General features: G+C 46.7%; 1 protein-coding gene across 4 annotated transcripts in view; it reads right to left on the bottom strand.

The window, feature by feature from the left end:
* GDPD2 (glycerophosphodiester phosphodiesterase domain containing 2) overlaps window positions 1-15066 on the bottom strand; it is a 375381-nt gene that overhangs the window by 276916 nt on the left and 83399 nt on the right. For all 4 annotated transcript variants that reach the window (XM_063937109.1, XM_063937108.1, XM_063937106.1 and 1 more), the window contains 2 exons: window positions 896-955; window positions 705-803 (listed from right to left, as the gene is read on the bottom strand). In XM_063937109.1, the coding sequence (XP_063793179.1) occupies window positions 705-803; window positions 896-955 (159 nt within the window). The remainder of the gene's footprint in view (window positions 1-704; window positions 804-895; window positions 956-15066) is intronic.

The following is a 15066-nucleotide window of genomic DNA, read 5'->3' as shown; positions in this document are numbered from 1 at the left end:
TAGAAGCCCAAGCTAGCTGCAAGCAGGTAGGTTCGCTTCTCTCCCCTTAGTCCCACGTAGCAGTGAGTCTGTTGCCAGTAGAACTCACTGAAAATAAAAAACCTAAAATATACTTTCTTTTCTAGGAGCTCAGGAGAGCCCCTAGTGTGCATCCAGCTCGGCCGGGCACAAAATTCTAACTGAGGTCTGGAGGAGGGGCATAGAGGGAGGAGCCAGTGCACACCAGGTAGTCCTAAATCTTTCTTAGTTGTGCCCAGTCTCCTGCGGAGCCGCTATTCCCCATGGTCCTTACGGAGTTCCCAGCATCCACTAGGACGTCAGAGAAAATGTAATATTAATAATAATAACCAATCAGCTTTTGTCATTGTGCAGGCTGTGTTTGAAAAAAAAAAAAGTTTGGAGCTAATTGGTTAGTCCTGTATCATTCAACACTTTATTTCTCTACAAGCTTTGATAAATCTCCCTCTTAATATCCGTTTTATTTCCATTGTTATGAAACATGCTACCACATTATAAGAAAGACCGCTAATAATGGTTATGGTAACACATTATAGTGTTGGACCAACTTACATACATTTGAAAAAATATGCCACTGAAAAAAATAGTGTTGGATGTGGCCCTAATATGCATACGTTAGGGACTGCAAATATGTTGTTATATCAATGTATATTATGGGTTTATTGTACAGAATAGTGGGAACTTACCTGTAAAGAAATTGCAACCACTTTCCACTCTATATTCCACTTTAAATCCAGACCAATAATTCCAAGACAAACCAATACAATGCAAACAAATAGGAGAACCTAGTGTATACAAGAAAGAGCATAACCATCTTAAGGGAATGTTGCATAAGCATTTTAAGGTTTGGACAAATGATTAGGAGATGGAGTCTCACCTTATGGAGCCAGTGCAACCGGAGAGGTTGTGCACACAATACAAGGCACAAGGAGAGTAACTAAATTGGACACAGAAAAAAAAAAAGGAGAGAATTTATTAGCACCGATTCCTCTATCTTCCATCACCAGCAGATGGTGGTGCTGCAGCATTAAGGATTTATAAGAGACTAGAGACCTTGGCTAACCAATTTCTTCTTTATTTTCTAAGTATACAAATAAACTAGATAAAACCACAAACTATTGTGTACATGAAATACTTTAAGTGATATGTAATTAAATATGGTGTAAAAAAATATAAATTATTTTTCACGTTTAAACACAATTGTTACATACGGTACTTAGAACTTTTGAAGGCAATTCCCATATATACAGTAAATTCTATGAGTAGATAAACCTGTACATTTCAAATGCAGTCCCTTTCATACATCCCAATGCTTTTTAACCTTGCCAAATACAAAACAAAATCTCTCCCACAAGAACTCACTATAAACACCCAAACTTATGACGGACATTAAAAAAAAAAAAAAATACAACTGATGATACAAGTTTAAAAACAATAATCAGTTCATCACCCCCAAATTATGAAACATACAGAAAGGAACTATAAGCAGGGCTGGTGTTACCATTAGGCATCAAAATAAAAAGGAAAAAACTCCACACTAGATCTTTCCCCCACTTCAGACAACCAATGGTTGGTTGAGAAGATAGTGTGGGGAAACTGAATTTCTCTAACGTCCTAGAGCACAGGTTCTCAAACTCGGTCCTCAGGACCCCACACAGTGCATGTTTTGCAGGTAGCCCAGCAGGTGCACAGCTGTATTAATTACTCACCGACACATTGTAAAAGGTTCACAGGTGGAGCTAAGTTTTTCACTTGCGATTCTGTGAGGAGACCTGCAAAACATGCACTGTGTGGGGTCCTAAGGACCGAGTTTGAGAACCTATGTCCTAGAGGATACTGGGGTCCATTTTAGTACCATGGGGTATAGACGGTTCTGCAGGAGCCTTCGGCACTTTAAGACTTTTCAACAGTGTGAACTGGCTCCTCCCTCTATGCCCCTCCTCCAGACCTCAGTTTAGAAAATGTGCCCAGGAGACTGGATGCACACTAGTGGAGCTCTACAGAGCTTTGCTGGAAAAATACTTTCTTAGGTGTTTTATTTTACAGGGAAGCTGCTGGCAACAGCTTCCCTGCTTCGTGGGACTTAGGGGGAGAAGTAGGAACCAACTTCTCAATTAGTTAATGGTGTCCTGTCAGCGGAAGCAGAACCATTAGCTCCTGAAGGGTACTGAACACAGCCCAAGCCTGGCCAGAGTTCACTCCCACAACACTGCCGCCACCCCCTAACAGACCCAGAAGTCAGAAGGCTGGTGAGTATATTACCGGAGTCCTGCAGAGAGGGGATCCTCCGGTCATCATTGGCGGCATACAGGCACACGCGCAGGGGCGGGACGCTGCGCGCCATGTCTCTCAGCACAAGGGTGCAGAGCGCGAGTGGTGCGCACTCTGAGGGCATGTTTTAAAACGTTACTCTCACTGGCAAAAAGGGTACATACATGTACAGCCGCTGATGTGCCATCCCCAGCCAGTATAAATATTACATTGCTGAGGCTGAAGGGCGGGGCTTCTCCTCGGACTTGCCAGAACACTCACTGGGTGCCATTTTCTCCTGCAGAAACTCCAGTGTGAAGCTCCTGAACGCGGTTTCTCCTCATGACAATGCTGATACAAGTACAGGGTGTTATAGAAGGGGCAGAGAGTGTTCATTATAATTAGGTATGTGGGCCTATTATTGGTATATGCGCTGTAAGTGGGTGGTATATTCACAATAGGGCACAGTGTGTGGACTGGCAAATCCCTCTGTCTCTCTGACAGACTTTAGTGTGGGTCTGTCCCCAATAGCTCCCCTGTGTGATAGGGATGTGAGTGTGAGAGAGAGTGTGTGTGTGTGTGTGTGTGTGTGTGTGTGTGTGTGTGTGTGTGTGTGTGTGTGTGTGTGTGTAACATGTCAGACATTGAGGAGGGTTCTTCCCAGGAAGAACCCATTTTAGATACACAAGAGGGTAATATGGTGGCCCTTCCCTCTCAGAAGGAGCCGGAGTAGGTGAGAATGTTGCAAAAGAATATGTCAATGCTTGCAAAGAAATTCTCTGAGTCTGAACAACAGACTAAATTTTGGAGGCAGTCTGTGGAGGATGCACTGTTTACTGACCCCTCAATATCATCCACTCGGGTCCCATCCAGTTCCCAGAAAATGTCTCTGGCCCAGATAATGTAGGGGGACACAGACACAGATTCCGACTCTGACGTCGACACTGGGGATTTGAGAGGGAGTAGACCCCAAATTAGCCAAAAGCATACAATGTATGATAGTTGCTATAAAGGAAGTGTTGGAGTTTCCTGAAACAACACTGGTCCCTGAGGAAAAGGATTATTTTAAATTAAATAAAAAGCAGGTTGTGATTTTAACTCCTTCAAAGGATTTGAATGCGTTCTTTGAAGAATCCTGGGCTTACCCAGAGAAGAAATTTACCCTTCCCAGGAGGATACGTGTAGCGTACCTTTTCCCTGAGGAAGACAGGCACAAATTGGAGTCTCCCCCAATGCTAGACACCTCAGTTTCTTGGCTGTCTAAGAAAATTGTTTTGCCTGCCCCTGATTCAGCCTCCCTAAAATATCCAGCTGACCGTAAATTAGAAACAACCCTGAAATCCATATATACGGCTAACGGAACGGTGCTCAGGCCCACTATTGCTTGCGTGTGTGTGGGTAACGCTGTGGAAAAATGGTCTGACAACTTGCTTGTTAACATAGACACAGTTGACAGGGATGAAATAGTCCTAACTCTCGGCCATATCAAAGATGCTGCAGGTTACTTAGTTGAAGCTATGAAGGATATTGGGTTGCTGAGTTCAAGATCCTCCGCTATGGCGATTTCAGCCGCAGGGCGCTGTGGATCCGCCAATGGAATGCTGATGCGGAATCAAAAAAGAACGTTGAGGCGCTTCCTTACAATGGAGAAGCCCTCTTTGGAGACAAGCTGGATGCCATGATTTCAACAACTACATCAGGCAAGTCAGCATTTCTGCCTTCCGCAGCTGCTCCACCTAGGAATGGATTTCATTCTCATACGATGCAATCCTTTTGGCCCAACAAGTCCAAAAAGGCAAAGGGTACCCCCCTTCTTCGCAGGAAGAGGGCGAGGAAGGGGTAAAAAAATCTACAACACCTTCAGGCTCGCGCAGGAGCAGAAGTCAACAGCTACTTCTGCTAAAACCTCAGCATGACGCTGGGGCTCCCCTGCGGGAGTACGATCGGGTGGGGGTACGTCTACTGTCTTTAAGCCAGGTCTGGGTTCACTCAGATCTGGATCCTTGGGTATTGCAGATAGTATCCCAAGGGTACAAATTGGAATTTCAGGACCTTCCCCCATGCCGATTTTTCAAATCGGCCTTACCAGCTTCTGTTCAGGACAGAGCAAACGCAATACAGAAATTATGTCAAGACAATGTAATTTCCTTAGTTCCTGTGTCACAACAAGAAAAAGGGTTTTATTCAAGCCTGTTTGTAGTGCCGAAACCGGATGGCTTGGTCAGACCGATTTTAAACCTAAAGACTCTGAACCTTTATTTGAAAAGGTTCAAATTCAAGATGAAATCCCTGAGAGCGGTGATCTCCAGCTTGGAGGAAAATAAGATTTTAAACCTACCGGTAAATCTTTTTCTCCTAGTCCGTAGAGGATGCTGGGGACTCCGTAAGGACCATGGGGTATAGACAGGCTCCGCAGGAGATATGGGCACTCTAAAGACTTTAGATGGGTGTGCACTGGCTCCTCCCTCTATGCCCCTCCTCCAGACCTCAGTTAAAGAACTGTGCCCAGAGGAGACGGACAGTACGAGGAAAGGATTTTTGTCAATCTAAGGGCAAGATACATACCAGCCCACACCATCCACACCGTACAAAAATGGAATTTACGAACCAGTTAACAGTATGAAACAAAACAGCATCAGCCCGAGACTGATCAAAACTGTAACATAACCCTTATGTAAGCAATAACTATATACAAGCCTTGCAGAATTTAGTCCGCACTGGGACAGGCGCCCAGCATCCACTACGGACTAGGAGAAAAAGATTTACCGGTAGGTTTAAAATCTTATTTTCTCTTCCGTCCTAGAGGATGCTGGGGACTCCGTAAGGACCATGGGTATTATACCAAAGCTCCAGACCGGGCGGGAGAGTGCGGATGACTCTGCAGCACCGATTGAGCAAACATGAGGTCCTCATCAGCCAAGGTATCAAACTTATAGAATTTAGCAAAAGTGTTTGAACCCGACCAAGTAGCTGCTCGGCAAAGTTGTAATGCCGAGACACCTCGGGCAGCCGCCCAAGAAGAGCCCACCTTCCTAGTGGAATGGGTCTTTACCGAATTTGGTAACGGCAATCCAGCCGTAGAATGAGCCTGCTGAATCGTGTTACAGATCCAGCGGGCAATAGTCTGCTTAGAAGCAGGAGCGCCAACCTTGTTGGCTGCATACAGGACAAACAGTGCCTCTGTTTTCCTAACCCGAGCCGTCCTGGCTACATAAACTTTTAAGGCCCTGACTACATCATGAGACTTGGAATCCTCCAAGTCACCCGTAGCCACAGGCACCACAATAGGTTGGTTCATATGAAACGATGAAACCACCTTAGGCAGAAATTGAGGACGAGTCCTCAACTCTGCTCTATCCACATGGAAAATCAGATAGGGGCTTTTGTGAGACAAAGCCGCAAATTCGGACACCCGCCTCGCAGATGCCAAGGCTAACAACATGACCACTTTCCAAGTGAGAAATTTTAACTCAACTGTTTGAAGAGGTTCAAACCAGTGTGACTTAAGGAACTGTAACACCACGTTAAGGTCCCATGGCGCCACTGGGGGCACAAAAGGAGGCTGGATGTGCAGCACTCCCTTTACAAAAGTCTGGACTTCTGGGAGAGAAGCCAATTCTTTCTGAAAGAATATTGACTTGGCCGAAATCTGCACCTTAATGGAGCCTAACTTTAGGCCCATATCCACTCCTGTCTGCAGAAAGTGGAGAAAACTGCCCAGGTGGAAATCTTCCGTAAGAGCATTCACACCAAGATACATATTTCCTCCAGATACGGTGATAATGTTTCGCCGTCACCTCCTTCCTAGCTTTTATCAGAGTAGGGATGACTTCCCCCGGAATACCATTCCTAGCTAGGATTTGGCATTCAACCGCCATGCCATCAAACGTAACCGCGGTAAGTCTTGGAACACGCAGGGCCCCTGCTGCAACAGGTCCTCCCTGGGAGGAAGAGGCCACGGATCTTCTGTGAGCATTCCTGAAGATCTGAATACCAGGCACTTCGAGGCCAATCCGGAACAATGAGTATTGTCTGGACTCTTTTTCGTCTAATGATTCTCAATATTTTTGAGATGAGTGGAAGAGGAGGGAAGACATAAACCGACGGAAACACCCACGGTGTCACCAGGGCGTCTACCGCTACAGCCTGAGGGTCCCTTGACCTGGAACAATACCTCCGAAGTTTCTTGTTGAGGCGTGATGCCATCATGTCTATTTGAGGAAGCCCCCAACAACTTGTTGTCTCTGCAAAAACTTCTTGATGAAGACCCCACTCTCCTGGATGGAGATCGTGTCTGCTGAGGAAGTCTGCTTCCCAGTTGTCTACTCCCGGAATGAAGACTGCTGACAGCGCGCTTACGTGATTTTCCGCCCAGCGAAGAATCCTGGTGGCTTCCGCCATTGCCACTCTGCTCCTTGTCCCGCCTTGGCGGTTTACATGAGCCACTGCTGTGACGTTGTCCGATTGAATCAGAACAGGTAGGTCGCGAAGAAGAGTCTCCGCTTGTCGTAGGCCGTTGAATATGGCCCTTAATTCTGCACGTTGATGTGTAGACAAGCCTCCTGGCTTGACCACAATCCCTGAAAATTTCTTCCTTGTGTGACTGCTCCCCATCCTCGGAGGCTCGCGTCCGTGGTTACCAGAACCCAGTCTTGAATGCCGAACCTGCGACCCTCTAGAAGGTGAGCATTCTGCAGCCACCACAGGAGAGACACCCTGGCCCATTTTCTGATGTATTTGTAGATGGGACCCGGACCACTTGTCCAGAAGGTCCAACTGAAATGTCCTCGCATGGAACCTGCTGAAGGGGATGGCCTCGTAGGCCGCCACCATCTTTCCCAGTACTCGAGTGCATTGATGAACTGACACTCTTTTTGGCTTTAACAGGTCTCTGACCATGCTCTGGAGTTCCTGGGCTTTTTCCGTTGGGAGAAAAACCCTCTTCTTTTCCGTGTCCAGAATTATGCCTAAAAATGATAGCCGAGTCATTGGAATCAACTGCGACTTTGGCAGATTTAGGATCCAGCCGTGTTGCTGCAGCACTCTCAGGGAGAGTGACACGCTTTTCAGCAACTGATCTCTCGATCTCGCTTTTATCAGGAGATCGTCCAAGTATGGGATAATTGTGAATCCTTGCCTGCGTAGGAGCACCATCATTTCCGCCATTACCTTGGTGAAAATCCTTGGGGCCGTGGGCAGCCCAAACGGCAACGTCTGAAACTGGTAATGACAGTCCTGTACAGCGAATCTCAGGTACGCCTGATGAGGAGGATAAAGGGGACATGAAAGTATGCATACTTTATGTCTAGTGATACCATAAAATCCCCCCCTTCCAGGCTGGAGATCACTGCCCGGAGAGATTCCAACTTGAATTTGAACCTCTTTAGATACAGGTTTAGGGATTTTAGATTCAGAATGAGTCTGACCGAGCCATCCGGTTTCGGGACCACAAATAGGGTTGAATAGTACCCTTTCCCCTGCTGTATTATGGGAACCTTGATAATCACCTGCTGTCGACACAGCTTTTGTATTGCAGCTAAAACTATTTCCCTCTCTGGGGGAGAAGCTGGCAAAGCAGACTTGAAAAATCGGCGAGGAGGCACTTCTTTCGAATTCCAGTTTGTAGCCTTGGGATACAATTTCTATCACCCAAGGATCCAAATCTGATAGAACCCAGACCTGGCTGAAGAGTCGAAGACGTGCCCCCACCGGCGCGGACTCCCACAGTGGAGCCCCAGCGTCATGCGGTGGATTTTGTAGAAGCCCGGGAGTACTTCTGTTCCTGGGAACTAGCCGTAGCAGGCATTCTCTTCCCTCTACCCTTACCTCTGGCGAGGAAGGACGAGCCCCGACCTCTTCTGGACTTATGCGACCGAAAGGACTAAATCTGATATTGAGGTGTTTTCTTTTGCTGTGAGGGAACATAAGGCAAAAAAGAAGATTTACCCGCGGTAGCTGTGGAAACCAGGTCCGCGAGGCCCTCACCCTTGTAAGGCAAAGTTTCCATGTGTCTCTTTGAATCGGCATCACCCGTCCATTGGCGCGTCCACAGGGCTCGCCTAGCAGAAATTGCCATGGCATTGGCTCTTGAACCCAATAGCCCAACGTCTCTCGCAGCGCCTCTCATATATAACGCTGCGTCTTTAATATGACCCAAGGTCAATAAAATGCTATCCTTATCTAGGGTGTCAATGTCAGATGACAAGTCATCTGCCCATGCTGCTATTGCGCTACATACCCATGCCGACGCTACTGCCGGTCTGAGCAAGGCACCCGTATGTGTATAAATTGATTTTAAGGTAGTCTCCTGTCTGCGATCAGCAGGATCCTTGATGGGTGCCGTGTCTGAAGACGGTAGCGCCACCTTTTTGGACAAGCGCGTCAAAGCCTTGTCCACCCTGGGCGAGGATTCCCACCGTAACCTGTCCTGTGCGGGGAAAGGATACGCCAAATAAAGCGTTCAGCTCATGAGATGGGGGAAAGGTTACCTCAGGTCCCTTAAACATGCATACCCTCGTGTCAGGCACCGAGGGGTCCTCTGTGATATGCAAAACATCTTTTATTGCAATAATTATATAATGAATACTTTTGGCCACCCTTGGGTGTAACTTCGCATCATCGTAGTCGACACTGGAGTCAGAATCCGTGTCGGTATCAGTGTCTGCTACCTGGGACAGGGGACGTTTATGAGAGCCCGAAGGGCCTTGTGACACAGTCAAAGCCATGGATTGACTCCCTGCTTTTTCTCTGGACTCTGCTTTGTCCAATCTTTTATGTAATAAAGACACATTTGCATTTAAAACATTCCACATATCCAATCAGGTGTCGGCGTCGCCGACGGAGACACCACAATCATCTACTCTACCTCCTCCTTAGACGAGCCTTCCGCTTCAGACATGTTGACACACACGTACTGACACCCCCACACACACTGGGATATACAATTATGCGGACAGCCCTCCAATAAGGCCCTTTGGAGAGACAGAGAGAGAGTATGCCAACACACACCCAGCGCCACTGGACACTGGAATAAAATCCCAGACTGTACAGCGCTCTTTTATAGAATAAATACACTCACTGCGCCAATTAAATGTGCCCCCCCCCCCTCTTTTTTGCCCTCTGTACTTGCTCAGCAGGGGAGAGTCCGGGGAGCAGCTTCTCTGCAGCTTGCTGTGGAGAAAAATGGCGCTGGTTAGTGCTGGAGGATCAAGCTCCGCCCCCTCAACGGCAGGCTTCGGTCCCGCTCAAATTCTTTATACTGGCGGGGGGGTTTCAATATACTGCCTCCGCAGTATCTAATATATTAGCCAGTGTCCCCTGAGGTTAATATTGCTGCCCAGGGCGCCCCCCCTGCACCCGTACAGTGCCTTCTGTGTGTGTATGTGTGGGAGCAATGGCGCGCAGCGTTACCGCTGCGCGGTACCTCAGTTAAGATCTGAAGTCTTCTGCCGCCTGTGAAGTCTTCTTTCTTCTTATACTCACCCGGCTTCTATCTTCCGGCTCTGTGAGGAGGACGGTGGCGCGGCTCCGGGACGAACAGCGAGGACGACACCTGTGTTCAGACCCTCTGGAGCTAATGGTGTCCAGTAGCCTAAGAAGCAGGCCTATCAGTTAAGTAGGTCTGCTTCTCTCCCCTCAGTCCCATGATGCAGGGAGCCTGTTGCCAACAGTGCTCCCTGAAAATAAAAAACCTAACAAAAAGTCTTTACAGTGAAACTCAGTAGAGCTCCCCTGCAGTGCATCCAGTCTCCTCTGGGCACAGGATCTAACTGAGGTCTGGAGGAGGGGCATAGAGGGAGGAGCCAGTGCACACACATCTAAAGTCTTTAGAGTGCCCATGTCTCCTGCGGAGCCCGTCTATACTCCATGGTCCTTACGGAGTCCCCAGCATCCTCTAGGACGTAAGAGAAAAGGAATTTCTGGTATCGATGGACATCAAAGATGCTTATTTACATGTTCCCAGCTACCCGCCGCATCAGGAATACCTGAGGTTTGCGGTGAAGGACTGCCACTACCAGTTCCAAACATTGCCTTTCGGGCTCTCCACGTCTCTGAGAATATTCACCAAGGTGATGGCGGAGATGATGGTTCTTCTTCGCAAGAAAGGAGTCAAAGTTATCTCATACTTGGACGATCTCCTCATAAAAGCGAGATCCAGGGAGAAACTAGTGCAGAACATTGCACTTTCCCCGATGGTGCTTCAACAGCACGGTTGGATCATAAACCTTCCAAAATCACAATTGGAACCCACAATGAGGTTATCATTTATAGGAATGATATTGGACACGGAAGCACAGAAAGTATTCCTACCGGTAGAAAAGGCTCTGGAGATCCAGAGGATGGTCAAACATGTTTTAAAACCAGCACGCGTATCGATTCATCAGTGCATCTGCCTACTGGGGAAGATGGTAGCGGCCTACGAGGCTCTACAATTTGGCCAATTCCACGCCAGGGTGTTCCAGTGGGACCTACTGGACAAATGGTCCGGATCGCACCTACACATGCACCGGAAGATAATCCTGTCAACAAAAGCCAGAATTTCACTCTTGTGGTGGCTTCAAAGTTCTCACCTCCTGAAGGGACACAGGTTCGGGATTTGGTGACCACAGATGCAAGCCTCTGAGGTTGGGGAGCAGTCACGCAAGGGGAAAGCTTCCAAGGACGATGGTCAAGTCAAGAAGTACTCCTTCACATAAACATTCTGCAATTGAGAGCGGTGTGCAACAGCCTTCATCAAGCGGCACACCTTCTTCAAGGTCGTCCCATACAGATCCAGACAGACAATGTAACGGCAGTAGCTTACATAAACCGCCAGGGCAGAACAAAAAGCAGCAATGGCAGAGGTGACAAAGATACTCCTCTGGGAAGAAAGACATGCAAAAGCTCTGTCGGCAATTTTCATTCCGGGAGTGGACAACTGGAAAGCAGACTTCCTCAGCAGACACGATCTCCATCCAGGAGAATGGGGCCTCCACCCAGAAGTCTTTGCAGAGGTAGCAGATCGTTGGGGAGTTCCTCAAGTAGATATGATGGCATCACGTCTCAACAAGAAGCTTCAGAAATATTGTTCCAGGTCAAGAGACCCACAAGCAATAGCAGTGGATGCACTGGTGACCCAGTGGGTGTTTCAGTCGGTGTATCTGTTCCCTCCACTTCCACTAATACCAAAAGTTCTCAAGATCATCAGAAGAACAAGGGTTCGAGCAATTCTCATTGCTCCAGACTGGCCAAGGAGGGCTTGGTATCCAGATGTTCAGGAGTTATTACTGGAAGCTCCTCAGCCTCTCCCTCTTCACAAGGACCTGCTTCAGCAGGGGCCGTTTGTTTATCAAGCCTTACTGCGGCTGCGTTTGACGGCATGGCTGTTGAGCGCCAGATCCTAGCCCGTAAGGGTATTCCCAATTAAGTCATTCCCACACTTATTCTTGCCAGGAAAGGGGTAACGTCCAAACATTACCATCATATTTGAAGAAAATATGTATCGTGGTGTGAATCCAAGAAGTCTCCTGCGGTGGAGTTTAAATTAGGACGTCTTCTCCTATTTCTACAGGCAGCTGTGGTTGCTGGCTTGAGATTAGGGTCTATCAAGGTCCAAATTTCGGCCTTGTCCATTTTCTTTTAGAAACAGTTGGCTTCCCTTCCTGAGGTCCAGATGCTCGTGAAGGGGGTTCTGCGCATCCAACCTCCCTTTGTGCCTCCTGCGGCGCCATGGAATCTTAATGTGGTGTTGCAGTTCCTTAAATCGGACTTGTTTGAGCCTCTACAAAAGGTAGAGTTGAAGTTTCTCACTTGTAAAGTTGTCATGCTGTTGGCCTTGGCCTCAGGCAGACAAGTGTCTGAATTAGGGGCTCTGTCACACAAGAGTCCTTATTTGATTTTTCATGAAGATAGAGCTGAACTGCGGATGCGTCAGCATTTTCTTCCAAAGGTTGTGTCTTATTTCCATATAAACCAACCTGTGGTGGTGCCAGTGGCTTCTGACACCTCAGCCGTTGCAAAAGTCCTTGGATGTCGTCAGAGCATTGAGGACTTATGTTGCAAGAACTGCTCGGATAAGGAAAACAGAATCTTTGTTTGTCCTCTATGACCCCAACAAGATTGGGGGTCCTGCTTCTAAGCAGACTATTGCGCGCTGGATCAGAGGTACCATTCAGCACGCTTATTCCACGGCAGGATTGCCGTTACAGAGTCCGGTAAAGGCCCACTCTACAAGGAAAGTGGTTTCTTCCTGGGCGGCTGCCCGGGGTGTCTCGGCGTTGCAAATTTGCCGAGCAGCTACTTGGTCAGGGGCAAACACGTTTGCTAAGTTTTACAGGTTTGACACATTGGCTGCTGACGACCTTCAGTTTGGTCAGTCAGTTCTACAGGAACATTAGCACTTTCCCGGCTGTACTGGGAGCTTTGGAACATCCCCATGGTACTAAAATGGATCCCAGCATCCCCTAGGACGTAAGAGAAAACAGGTTCTCATGTGTTAAGATGTTCACAGCTGTTGCGTTATGCATGCACGTTAGCATGGGTTATGCTGAAAGCCATGTTAGGCGGCATGTTTTGTATGGTGTGAGCTAGTGTGAATCTCGCCACTAGTTTAATGTAAATTCTTCTCTTGAAGCTGTACGTCTCCTCGGGCACAGTTCCTATACTGAGGTCTGGAGGAGGGGCATAGAGGGTGGAGCCAGTCCACACTGTTGAGAAGTCTTAAAGTGCCGAAGGCTTCTGCGGAACCGTCTATACCCCATGGTACTAAAATGGACCCCAGCATCCTCTACGGACTACGAGAAAAAGATTTACCGGTAGGTAATTAAAATCCTATTTTTTCAACCATTTAAGAGGACCACAACATCCTTCATTTGCTGGGTTGGTGGTGCTCCCCAGTCAGAGCTACAGCATACTTTAATGGGATACTAAAGAGGAGTCTTTTTTCAGGGGGGGAGGGGGGGATGGGTGTTTCAAGACTCTTTATTCAAACTACTAATGCAAAATAAGTATTGAAATATAACTTTTATTAAGTCTATTCAAAATGAGAAACAACAGGGAGACATCTTCAAATTGCTGCTTTTTAAAATAGCAAAACTATTACTATAGCAAAACAGACATGTACCTGCACCTCCAAGCCAGGATCCATGCGTGTCTGAGAAATGCGGTGGTGTTCAATAGCTATATTATTACAGTTTCTTTATTGATATTTCTATTCTTAGGTCTGAGTGAAATTTTATTCATAATTATAGCATTACTGCACAGGTGTGGTTCCTATTAATATCACAAAGTTTCAGGGGTATAAATTTCTTCCTTGTTTAAGACTCCAGCAATTATCCTCCTACAATTTCTATCACAAGGATTAAATAAATTCCTATATGTAATAATCCCAGTATGTCAAACAACAGGTCCATAAACTCCATTTGAATAGCTGGCAGGAGTGTTCGTAGGAGATTCGCTGGCAGTCTGGGTTTACGTGTGCGCTGATGGCACACCCGCTATGACATAAATTTCACCCCCTTGGGCTTGTTCACATTGAAGCGATGTGAGCAAGGCCAAGGTGGTGACACGTACGGTATCACGGGTATGTTGTCAACGCACATGGCACACAAGGATCCAGACTACGAACACTCCTATCTCAACTAGGTCATTCCCCCTAAGGCTCTCTCTTACCGGCATTTGCAACAGTGTGCTCTGCAATGTCTCTAGATACCAGGGCACATCAATTGCACTAACGGCCGGTTGTAGAAGATCCTCTTCTGTTTCTTCTAAATCTGTAGTCCTCACTGTCCTCTCATCCGCAAGGAACACGACGGTGTGACAGCAGAGACAGGGAGGTCCAGACATACTGGACTGTCCTCTCTGCACTGAATACATAGACTCCATTGATACACAGTCTCACATACACAGGTGGCTTTCCACAACATGGGGCTCCTTCCTATTTAATAGAAGGAACCAAACTGCTCTTGTTTGACTACATTACTGGGATCAGTTACATGTGCATGTATAATGGGTGTAAGATCTCAGAGATTTATTGTTTTACTTACCCTGTTTTCTGTTTACAGACTCTTGTGGCAGATCATTGGAAACGTAATAAATTTGAAGGTGATTCTGTCTAATCCGTGGGATTAGGATGCAAATATCCCAGATCATCTATTTTGTACAAAATTGATATATGCTACTGAAATGCGATTCTATATATGTACATACAAACATGACTTTAATACAACGCTCAGGAGTTTCATGATCTTTTTAAATTGGTTTACTGTATGGTGCAGAAAATGCTGCCTTGACATATCGATAAACCCCTGTCATTTGTGTAACTAAGGTGCATATATCACTGATCACTTAGGTTGTGAATTAGTAGAAGTTATAAACGGTGTATATACTTATGTACACAAACTCCTATTACAGTGCATGCAGAATACCCTGGGAGTTTTGTGTTTGACACATTAAACTTTTTTAAACAGATGGCTTCTTTGTTACAAACCTGATTGTGCCATCTCTAACTGTGTATCAAAAGCATACATATCGGATGCTCCGGTATGTCAATTGTAATATCGGGGGTCTATTCATAAAGCAGAGAGAAGCCCTGTTTTGCAGAACACAGTGCTTTTCTCTGCTTTGGGCTATTCACGGAGCAGTTTACCATGAAGAAGTTCCTGACTACTCCAGCGGCACCCCTGCTCCTTGCCTGAATTGCATCACCATACATTAGTATGGGGAGTGCGATTCATGAAGGAATGAAAAAGCTCAGCTTTCTGCTTCTCCAGGGAGTTCAGATTCGCCATTTCAGTGCAGAAACAGCAGGGAAGCTGTAAT

Source organism: Pseudophryne corroboree, chromosome 8, assembly GCF_028390025.1.
Source record: "Pseudophryne corroboree isolate aPseCor3 chromosome 8, aPseCor3.hap2, whole genome shotgun sequence".
NCBI lineage: Eukaryota > Metazoa > Chordata > Amphibia > Anura > Myobatrachidae > Pseudophryne > Pseudophryne corroboree.
The sequence above is the reverse complement of the archived record's forward strand: the minus strand, read 5'-3'. Positions and strand labels throughout refer to the sequence as shown.